Source organism: Embiotoca jacksoni, unplaced genomic scaffold (genome assembly GCF_022577435.1).
Source record: "Embiotoca jacksoni isolate LCO1_2020_lvr unplaced genomic scaffold, fEmbJac1.0.p SCAF_16, whole genome shotgun sequence".
Lineage (NCBI taxonomy): Eukaryota > Metazoa > Chordata > Actinopteri > Embiotocidae > Embiotoca > Embiotoca jacksoni.
The window spans coordinates 12,493,028-12,505,227 of record NW_027185296.1 but is presented as its reverse complement, the minus strand read 5'-3'; the positions used below and the strand labels follow the sequence as shown (position 1 = coordinate 12,505,227).

Below are 12,200 nucleotides of genomic sequence, written 5' to 3'. Positions count from 1 at the left end.
ACCCGAGAGGCTCGGAGAACCCATCAGGCGTCATCTTCAACTCACGTGTGTGTTTGTAGCAAAAACAATCAAAAGCAAATCTTGGCGATAGTTACTTAAAATCACCTCCTTTGACTGTATTTTCATCAACCTGAGCATCACTCCACTCAGGGACTACAGATGGAAACTACTTACATCTACTGCAATAAATGTGTTGTGTACTATCTCTGTGAAGTGAACTATAAAATAAAATAAAATATTGAACATTGCTTGATGTACTTGATTGGTGTCCAGGTATCCCCCCAGCCAGCGGGACAGGCACCCTTCAGATGTACCTGCTCGACATTAATGACAACGCCCCTCACGTGTTCCCCCCTGAGGTGGAAATGTGTGAGAAACCAGATCCCAACGGCATCAACATCACGGCCAGCGACCCCGACCTGACCCCTAACGGCGGACCCTTCGCTTTCGAGCTGGCCAACCGTCCCTCCGATGTACGACGCAACTGGACCCTCAGTCGTCTCAATGGTCAGTTCAGCAGAATGTTTCAAAGCTTGTCAGTGCCTTGTACCTTCAATTACACATAGTTCCTTTCACTTTCTGCTTAAAGGTAAGAATTCATCCAAAGATAAAAAAAATCATGTTATCAGTATAATTATTTTTTAAGTGTAAGATCACGAGATGACAATCTCAGCTTTCCAACAAGCTACAGAAGTGATTTTTTTTTTTTCAATGTCCAGAGAATCATAAAAAAGCTTTATTTACTTCTTTTCTTACAATAACCCAAGGCGCACCATATCAATTTATATTCCACTTTTTGCTTCAGACTTGATTTAGGAACTTGAGCCATTTGGAATTTGAATTGGATGTCAGTGAAAGGAAAGTGGAGGTAATTGAGAGCTGGGCTTTGAAGACTGAGCACGAGACTTGCAGCAAAATGTTTTAATATTTATATCCATAAAAAAATATAAGAGCATTCGGATGCCCCTTTTATTGAATAGGTTTCTACATTAAGGTCTATGTACATGGTCACAGCTTTGTAGAAATGTCCTTAATAGTTTTGAAAATGAAAATATGAAAGACCTGTTGTCAGGTTAATGGGGAGCATTTACAGATCTGATCTTCGTTTAAAGACCCGACCAGTGTCCGAGTGTCAATTTTTTTTTTAGACTTTGGTCCAATATTCATAATCTAATCATAGTTTTTCTGAGTTTAGCCTGGCATACCCAGATCCAAATTCACTGCTTGAATATCTGGGTCTGGGTACGATCCAAAGGGAATCTTTCGCAGTTGTTCCATCTTCAGGTTACTTTTAACGAATCAGGATGCGATGAAAGCCGCCAACACTGCAGCTACCAAAGCTTTTTTCCCACAGCGCAGCGTCTGTTAAAAAAAAAAAAAATAATTGGAGCACCGGAATTTTTTTCAAAAAGCTGCAGCGTGACGAGGCGTTGAATGTTTATTCTGCACTGAGCGTTGAACATCCTGCATTTTTTTTTCCAGTCACTGACAGTTGAAAAATGTTCAACTTTGGGTAACACACTGCGGGCGTCCAATCACAGTGAAGAGGGGGAAGGACGAACGCACTTAACCACCAATACTGGTCTCTGATTGGTCTGCCCCTTCAGAGTGGCTGAGCGAACGCTAATATGAGTGACGTATTCAGAGTATAACCACAGTGGAAGACTGAAGCTGTGAGTCTGGAGGAGCTTACAGCCCTCTTCAGGGAATGGGACGGACTTAGTTGTCAACACATTCCATAAACATGGAAAGGTGAAAGATGGTAAATGGGTGTAGTTGATGTTTGAAGATGTACTCTGAGATCGTCTTTGGAATCGATGGGAGTGGTCCTCTCAATCTTCCTCTGGTCACTCACTGACTCCTCGTCCTTGGACTTTACCAAGGGTGACCAGATCAGAACAATCTTAATGTGGGGCAAACAGTGAGTTTGTGTGGGACAGTGGAGGACACGTCAAAATGTTTACGTCTTCCTAAACTAAAAGCACATAATAGACTATGCATAGTGCAGATAAAGTCTTCAGCATGTGAAGAATTAAACAATTAACATTCATTTGTGTGCAACTTTTCCAAAGTCTCATGCTATGTAAACACTCTTACAGTAAGTGTAAAAGGAAGCTAGTGCCGGCATCAAAGACGGTGACAGACCAACCTGCACTTGACCCACACATGTGCAGTTTGATTAACATCAAACAGCTTCCCATGCTTTCTTCGCAGACTTCAGAAAAAAGCCAGATTTTAGAAAGGAGTCTGTCCTGGAGTGAGTGAAAATATGCGCGAACCAAAATGTGGGACATCGCCTCAACATGTGGGACCTTGGACTCGGGATAAAGATGCTGTACAGTCACACATAAAGATGGACACCTGGTCACCCAACCTTTGCCCTCTCCACTCCAGTGTATGCTGACAGTTGACATCTGTTTTCAGTGTTGTTCTCGTTGTATGTCACACACCACTTCAGTCATCCTCTCGGGAGTCCTGTCTCTGGAGTGTACCGGCTTAGATCCAAAGGTGTAGAAGGGTTAGTAGCAACTACTGGTGCCCAGTGACCTGAAGGCTATCCCTAGATGTTATCTATGGTATAACACCATATACAGAGCTTACAAGATCTATTGGGATGCTCCTGGTTGGCCTTATTAGTGTTATCCATTTAGGTCTGAAGTCAAGGTGAGAATTTCATTTTCCACCACTTGTAATAAGTGGCTGCCCCTCACCTACCCAATCATCCTGACTGAAATTCCTTGCGATGTTGTATGACAAAGTCTGAGAGAAAGTTCCATACATTAAAGTGAGCCACAATATATGGTCCTAATCTCTGAAAAGAGGCGCCAGCTAAACCATACAGATAGAATACGTACTAGAGATAATTCATATTATGTATATTCCCAAGGTTAAGAATGGATGTTGGTGACATGACACCTGAACTCTCCCCATCCCAGAAGACTTTGTTACTTGTGTACGATGTCAAATGAAACAAGCTTCTGATGATGAAGAACTCAACGAGTCTGTAGACACATATTGGCTGTAAATCAACCATAGATCGATAGATAGATAGATAGTTACTTTATTAATCCCCAAGGGGATTTTTTTTTTCCGCTACAGCAGCATTTATAGATACAGGAAATAAATAAAATAACAGTAAAAAAATATAAAATATAAAAATGCACAGTATATACAATAAACATAATAAAATAGAATAGAATAATTAAATTAAAACGAACAAAACAATAGTGCAAAGTTTTTTGTTTTTGTTTTTTTTTTATATTTAAACAACCAAGAAAACAGACAACCAACGGTGTTATTATTGTGTGATGGATTTTGCCAGAGAGGAGTTATTGTAGTCTTATTGTAGTGGGCAGGAATGATCTCCTGTATCAGGAATGATCTCCTGTATCAGGAACCATCTCCTGTATCAGGAACGATCTCCTGTATCAGGAACGATCTCCTGTAGCAGGAATGATCTCCTGTATCAGGAATGATCTCCTGTATCTGGAACCATTAAGCTATGCAGTGTTTCCCCTACCGTTCTCTTGGGAAAGAAACAAAAAGCGAACGGACTTATAGAACTTTAGTTACGTCCAGTAACTACTATTCACGTACTTAGTACCTGTGCACCCATTTCATTTCAGCTCAGTGTGAAGAGTTGCTCATCTCAGTTTTTCTGTCACTGAAAGTCTGTTTCTCTGCTGCGTGTCTGTGTTTCATGAAGGTGTTCAGGAAACTGTCTCTATTACCAAATGCTGCCAGTCTGTTTTCTTCTTTCTTCGAGGAACACTACACAAGAAAGACAACGATCGCCTTTCTGCTCTTAAATTATACGTACTTATCTCGGTGAATCCTGGCCTGTTGGACTCAGTTGTCTGAGGAAGACTTGCACTTTGTGGCATCAGCTACTTTAGAACAAATATTTCACTCTCCTTTTGACTTCAGTAGTTCACCCAGTTACCTTCAGTTAAATAGGTACAGGCCTGGACAAAGTTTCTGTTTGGATATCTGTTTATATATTGAAAATGGATGTCGGGAAAATATGTAAGACTCTTCTCTCCATTAGCACGTACTTTGGAAAGGGTTTTTACAAAGCAAACAATCGACCGTGAGAAGAATAACTTGGCGACACTATTGTACTAACTGGAAGAGTGATCTTTATTTCACACCTTTTGGCGGAGGACGCAGGGCACAGAGTACTTCAGCAGCTCGATGGCCACAGAACAGTCCTCCTTCAAAGCAAATAAAACTCTCCTGTAAGCAGAGGGCAGCTCAGACCACAAAAGTCCATAATTAACTCCCATGTTGTCCTTGGGTCAAAATGACCCGCAGCTGTGTTCAACCAAGTTCTATTTTATTTTCATATTTTTTGGGATCATTGGTGACAAGGAGGCTGTGAGGGTTTCTTTAAAGAATGATGACCAATGATCCCAAAAAATATAAAAATATAGAAATAAAATAGAACTTGGTTGAACACAGCTGCGGGTCATTTTGACCCGAGGACAACACGAGGGTTAAGTTGTTGTTTTTTACACTTGCTGGCCTTTAAATTTCTCAATTTACAGACTCTTCCATCTTCACCTTCCTCCAGGTGAGCATGCCCTGCTTCGATTGCGGATCGGCTCCCTGGCCAGTGGGATCTACGAGGTTCCCATCATGATTACGGACTCGGGCAACCTGCCCATGTCCAACACATCCTCCCTCAGGGTCAAGGTCTGCCAATGTGATCACCACGGAGACTGCGTGGACATGGAGAGAATCATCGCGGCTGGACTGGGCACCGGAGCCATCATCGCCATCCTCATCTGTATCATCATCCTGTTAGGTGAGACCATGTCTCTCACACACACACATACACATTTATACACACACACACACACACACACACACACACACACACACACACACACACACACACACACACACACACATGCAGAATGGAAACAATGCGACACTTCTAACACCCCGTAACGTCAGCAACAAAAATGCCCACACACAATAAACACCTCCCTGACACAAACTCACTGAAAGCTGGATCAGTCAGAGTTTAGTGAAGAATGGGATCCTAATGAAGGATGGATTACCCACCCGAAGACACCAGACCCCCAGGGCCCCCAAAAGCCTCAGGTTTGCTGCATGTCAGTTAAGTTTGGGCATTTTTAATATGAGCATATTTGTCAGGGAAGTTGCACCTCCTTACAACAAACATAGTTTCAAAGAAAAACTGTTTTCTTGCTCTGGTGTATCTTCATAACCACTTATGATAACATTATACTTACGAAGGCATTAGCTAAAATCAAAGAACTAAGCAATGTTCAAGTAGTCAAATTATTGTAGTGATAATGTCAGTGTGGCGATTGGTCCATCACTTTGCTTCAGAATTAAATATTGCATAAATTACTCTTAAATGTTGATTGGGTGTACTAGCATACAGGCCAGCACTAGTGTCACCGACTAGAGTTGTAAAAAAAATGTTCACAGTTCTCGTGATCCGATTGAAATTCATTCACATTTTTTAAGTCCTTGAAGATCCAATCATATCAAAAGTGTTTGTCAAGCAAATCTCATTTTATCCACTAATGTTTGCCCTGTTAAAGTTACTGCATTACGTGGTAATACCACTTCAGCACTTCCTGCATCCATTTCAAATTAAAAGCCCTCTAACTTCTAATTTCAGTTTAGACGCTCTTCATTTCTTAACAAGGCTTTTATTTTGAAATATTTACAGAAACGAACACTAACACTTTAGATAAGTCATGCAGAACAAGAATTGAAAATAGCAGGATTATATTTTTGACTTAAGCAATGAAAATATGCATCATTCAGCATTGTTTATGAACTTGCTACCTTCGTAGCAGTGGTTACACAACCATAGAAATGAGCCACGACTTTACTGTGCTTGGCTGCTAGTGCGTGCACATCACAGGTGCACTCCTGTAACTCAAGAAATAGCACTTCACTCCTGATTACAATGGACAGTGCCCAGAGTCCTGCAGAGGTAATTGCATGCAGATTGTTTCATGCAGCATGCTGAGAAGATCTTGGACTCAAAAAGGGAAGTTGTAGAGGTCGGGGCTCAGTAGGTTCCTAACAGCCAGATTTCCCCCCAGAACAAAGTCATCTGGCGATGTGGTTCTACAGTGTTACATGAAGGGAAGATACCATTTCACTTCCTGTTTTCTTTTAATTGAAAGACGAGTAATTTACCACTTTGTAGCTACAGTCTTTGAGTAGTACTAATCATTGCAAAAAAGATTAAAAAAAAAAAAGTCAGGTACAAAGAATAAAGCCGTACTGAGAGGAGCTTGTTTAGTAAAGCACAGCTTTGCCACAGAAGAGTTTCTGCGAGCTGCGAGTGTCACGTTTGTTGCATTATGAGTTTGGTGAGATGAGAGAGCAGCGAAGAGGGCTCTGACTCACACAGTTTCATATGATGGATGAAATCAAACCGTTTCATTATACAATTAGAATATAAGCACTTTGGACAACTAGAATATTTTATATTGCTAGAACATGCTTAGTGCTAGAGATCTGGAGTGGGAAATAAACAGTTTTAGAGCACAGGGCAACATTCGAGACCAGAGAAGCTTTAATGAAATATGCTGTACTAAATTTTTATAACCGCAGTCGTATTGGAAATTGTAATGGCACCTCAAGTTATACAAGGCATGTATAAAGCATTCAAATCACATTGATGGCCGTTTTTGAGCTGCTGATGAAGTCCAAATGAAGCTAGAGAGGTCCGATTGAGTCAGAAGAAACAGCTACAAGCAGTGCAGTAAGCGTCCTGGATTTCTCTTTCGTCTTCCTTATTCAATAACTAAAACATCAGCGTCTTTAGGAGGAGAGAAAAAAAACATTTGCCGCCACAAGAAAGCTTAAAGAAGGTAAATTAAAAGAACTTGTACTGAGGTTGGAGCATTAAAAGAAGTGTGGGAGTTGGAGCTGGGTAAGGCTTGAGGTTGCAATATGATGTCTGAAAAGAGTAAAGATTCATCTGGAAGTGACACTAAAATCCGAACAAATTTAAGCACTGAAAGTAGCTGATTTTAGTCTACAGTGTTTTAACAATAAGTCAGTTTGTGTATTACAAGTTTTTGTCTATTTTGGAAATGCCTTCATGTGGCAGCAAAGAAAATTGAAAGGTTTATTCCGGACGTAGTTTTTGTAACACCTGTGGGTATAATTAATTCCCATTGCTATGCTGTCATTGGGCATACATTTTAGTGAAAGTTCCAAAGCTGAAAACATTTGCATTACCTGAAGGTTTCCTTAAGAAAGGTTACTAATGGTGCCAGGCCATTTCTCAGATCACCTCTCGAAGGGTTACAACTATCCTCACTTATAATGTCACCCGGCATCCTAATGTATTTTGGCCCATACTGACACAGACATGACGGGCTACAAACACATGCACATGGACCCCTAAGCTCTGCTGTCCCCTTCGATTAATGTTATCAAGAGGAGACAGATTTACATCCACCTCCTAGCATCTGTCTCAAAATAAGAGCCTCTGACATTGTTAAAAACACTCTTGTACGCATTGATTTCACCTGTTTGGTATTAAGCTGTGACTCTCTACAAGGAACTTGAAGAGATGGCTCTGGCTTTACAGTTGTGAGAACTGGCTGATAGTTGAACATGTTAGAAGGTAGAACCACTCGAGAAAAGTTGGTCAGGACTCAGGACGTGTTTGACTTTGTGGAAGGGGAAGACCGTAAACTAACTTCAGTCAGGAGAGACTTGATTTGACGGAATAGATAGAAAATGTTATTGACGAGATAGGGAACAGAAAGAAGCTTGAGGGATGTGAGAGTCTTTGGTGATTAGTGCCCCATTGTGATGTCACCAGATTTTAAAGGGAGAGAGCCTCCCCCTGGTGGTAATGGAATAAAATAAATAAAATTTTGTATATAACTTTATAGAGGAAAAAAAAGAAAAATTCTAGCTGGAAGGAAAAAAACTCCCTTTTAACAGGAAGGAAAACCTCTGGCAGAACCAGGCTCAGGGTTGGATGTAAAGGATGTCGCAGGCTCCTGTTTGAACTTTAAACTGTAGGATTTTACAGAAAAGGTATCTCTTAGAATAGATTATTTCAGGGCCAAAAGGTGTGATGAAAAGTTTTGTCTCCATTTCTCGTCCATTGCCATAGTTAACTTTGGACATGGTCAAATGCCAGTTTGGTGGACATCATCCAACTATATTTCCCAATGTAGATAAGAAGTCCTCCAGAGGAAGAACTACTATGGATCAGAGGATTTTTCTTCAATGTTTTGTTGTGCTGCCATGGCTTCACACTTTCTGTTGCACGACTCTCAGACCAGAACGATTGTCAGTGCGGTGCTCGTTTTCCTTCCTTTTATGGAACGTTGTTGGGCTGCTAGTGGAGCTTTACACTGTGTACACTCCCTCCTGGAAGCCTCACAAGAACCCCGGGAGGCCCCCGAAGACCACAATGGATGTAACTGTCCCTACGATTAACTCGTGTCCTCATCTTCTTTTGTCACTTCGGTCTCTTAGTGCTGGTGCTGCTGTTTGTGATGTGGATGAAGAGGAGGGATAAAGAGCGCCAAGCCAAGCAGCTCCTCATCGACCCGGAGGACGACGTCAGAGACAACATCCTCAAATATGACGAGGAGGGAGGCGGAGAGGAGGACCAGGTACGGAGACACACACATTCTCAGATACAAATGCCCAAAACACACAATGTTGCCACACAGACACACACTCTGAGTCTACAGTTTTCAATCATCTGTCCTCCAGCTAAGATTAAGTGTCCTACAAAAGAGGACCTCGAAACAGGAATAATTGCTTTCTGTTGGAGAACAATTTCCTGTATCTCTACACACAACTTCTCTGCTGCTGCCAAGCACATAATCTGCTGCGCACTTCTGCTGGGGAAGTGTTTAACCCTTATTTACCCAGCCTCACCAAACCGAGAGCAGCATCTCACCGTGAGGAGGAGGACGTTATATTAATGCCTTCAATGTAGAAAGCAATATAAAAACATACACTACTGTATATATTTACTCATTGTTTCATGATCAGTTTCAGCAAGAGGAGAATAAACAAACCTGTTTGTAGATCTTCAAATAATCTGTGAGTGCTCAGATTGGAAACATTAGAAGTTCTGCAGTGTTACAAACTTCTGTTCTCTGAGAATGTGGAGCTTTAAGCCGAGTGGACGATCTCCAGGGCTCCTGAGACCGGTTCATGTACCGGAGTCTCGTTATTCTGCAGCTCTGCTGACCATCCAGTCTGGAGACTTCCTGGTCATAACTGTTTTCCAAATTGAATCAAATACATAAATCACCAGTTTTTAAATTGAGATTTTAAAATGATACACTGGTATAATTAACACAAGCACAGGTGGTACCGAGGAACATTTCATGACTTCATACGTGATCAGATTTATATACTGTGGAATGATTAGGAAAGGTAGGGAAGCATACGCTGATAAACTTCCTCTAATTTATCTGTATTTTATGTTTTGTTTGTTTCAGTCAAAACAAACCTCAACATTTCAGTTTTATTTATATCTTTTACTCATTTTGTGGCTACAGCTGTAATATTTGTGTGCCTAGTTACCATGGTTACATGCACTATTGAGTCAGTGTTCCTCTATTTTGTACAAACAGACTCAGTTTATCCAGTTAAAGTTATCCTTTCCAAACGGTGGCCGTTTGAACACGACCGTTTCCTCTGTCCGTCCTGTTTAATTAGCATAAACATGAGCATTAGCATCAGAGCAGCGACCTGTTCTCTGCACTAAGGAGCAGCAACTCATTCTTTGAAAGGTCTTTTACAATAGACTCCAACTGGCTCGAGTAAAAATATATATATATTAATCTCATTTAATTACAGAACAGTTATCACACCTTACATTAGAATCATGGAAAAATGAGGTGTGAATTATGAAATGTCTTTGAAGAAATGGGGCCAGTGCTCAGCCTTGCAGGTTGTCGTGACGACACATCTGACGTGATGTATTATTAACATAACGTTAATGTTAGATTAACACAGTCGGATTCAGACTTTCATCATTGAAAGCTGTTTCTATGCACCTGCTGCTGATGTTGAGGGATTTTTGTGAGTGCCGTGATGAATAAATGTATTCTGTGATTTTGAAAAAGGTTTTCTGAGGTTAAATCAGTGAATTGTGTTTTATTAAAACATCCACAGTAGGAAGTGGTGCTTGGAGGTTTGTTTGGGTGTGTTGTACACGGTCTGGAGGAGGATTTGGATGGAGTGCCATCATCATACAGCAGTTACTGAATGCAAGGTGCTTCTTATTAATGACAGCACAACAGGTCAAACAGATAGATCTCCTGAAGAAGACTTATGAGGGTGGATCAATACATGTTGAGAGTGCAGCAGAAAGATAACATCCTGATTAAGTGGTACAGATTTCGTATTCTAGAGATTCTACAGTGTTGGATTCCACAGATGCTGCAGGTCACTGAATATGACTGCATTAAAACAGTCATTAGTTCAATGATAGTTTGATTATTGACCAAAAGAACACTGTTGTCATCACTAACCAGCCCAGACTGTGACAGACAGTTTTGGTCGGGTCTGTTGACTACAGACAACAGTCAGCCCAACAACTGTAATGTGCTCCACTGAAAAAAAAAGCAAAATAGGTTGTGTTAACAGGAATGGTGATGTTGCTTTGTCCACTGCTTTGGTTCAGACTGAAATATCTCAAAGTTTTAGATGGATTGAGGTAAAATGTCGTCCTGAAATTTGCAGTGCCTGGAGGGGGACGCTGATTGATTGATCCCCTGACTTTTTATCCAGCTCCATCAGAAGGTCAAATCTTTTACTTAGTAAGTGGAATATCTCAAAGTTTGCTTCAGGGCTCTTCACCAAATTCGATGCAAACATTCAGCCGCACAGAGCTCTGCCTGTTTTCATGTTTAGGCATTTTTTTAAGGACACCGTATCTCCACAATGGAGCCACACTTCAGCTCCTGTTGACTGTGTTCAATTGAAACAGCAGTTATTAAGTCAACAGTCTGAATCAACCGGGAAAAAATAAACCAACTGAAAGTGAAAGAGGTTTTTAGTTTCTCCGAAAACTAAAACCTTGTTGATCCAAAACGTCAATTGAAGCAGTTTTATCAAAACATAAATTTCAGTATTTATCTAATGTGAAAATGTGGATTTTGGTGAAATTGATGAATCCTGTCAATTTCATGAGCAATGAAGATTTTTGAAAACATGATCAAATTTATGTTTTTAACCAAATGAAACTTGATGGCAAAAGTCCAATGTTATTAAAGATAAACAATTAAATAAGACCTTGAAGAAAGTAGAGAAAATAAAAGTTGAACTTTGTCTTGTTTGACTTTGACCTTTGACTTTGAGTCAGTAGTTCACGCTGTGATTCAATATTAGAGGAACTCATGTAATCTCTCTGCAGTTCAGACAACGGAGCCCGAGTTATTGAAAGAAAATCAATGTTTTCTCCTTCCTTTATTATGGCTACAGTAGCACACTGCAAAGGCCTCGGATGATGTCCTGGCTCTGCTCTGTTGGATGTTCATTGTGTTGTTTTTTTCTCCAAGCAGCCTGGGTCTTTGTTTATCTGGATTTAAGCTTTGGATAAGAAGCAGGCTCAGTTCTCAGGAACACTCTCAGGTTTTCTGCTCAGTTTAAAACACAGACCTTCACATATACACATACAAATATTATTAGACCTTCATTTATTACCACCTGTACCCAGCGGTGAAGGGCTATTTGTTGATGGACTCTCAAATTAATAATGTATATTTCTATTGCTTTAATTTAATACATTCAACAAGAAAATTCTGTTAATTTCAACAGCTGTTCTGGATTATTGACATTAAGTGTAATTGTCCGACTTCGGTCACAACACGTTCCTGCAAATGTTTCACAATAAAAACCTTTTTTAGAAATGAGGAGTTTCTGTCTAATAAAACTCTTAAAGGGCTTTTAACTTGAAATACTACAGGAAGTGTTGAGTTTGTATTACTGCGTAATGCAGTAACTTGACGGCGCAAATGGTCCATAATCATAACGAGGCTTTAGGTTGATGTCGTGAATCAATTACTGCATCTCAAATCTAATTATAAAAAAAGTATATATTCAATAGTTTCTATTGGCTCTCTTGAATGATTTTGATCTTCTAACTTTTAAAACATTCCATTCAGTGACCTCACTTGAAGAAAAGTGGCAGAGCGTCTTTTCTGGTG

At 40.3% G+C, this 12,200-nt stretch overlaps 1 protein-coding gene across 1 annotated transcript in view; it reads left to right on the top strand.

The window, feature by feature from the left end:
* Nucleotides 1–12,200, top strand: part of LOC138199057 (cadherin-2-like) — a 108,873-nt gene that overhangs the window by 76,352 nt on the left and 20,321 nt on the right. The window contains exons 12-14 of the mRNA XM_069150966.1: nucleotides 274–507; nucleotides 4,574–4,807; nucleotides 8,503–8,642. Of these exons, the coding sequence (XP_069007067.1) occupies nucleotides 274–507; nucleotides 4,574–4,807; nucleotides 8,503–8,642 (608 nt within the window). The remainder of the gene's footprint in view (nucleotides 1–273; nucleotides 508–4,573; nucleotides 4,808–8,502; nucleotides 8,643–12,200) is intronic.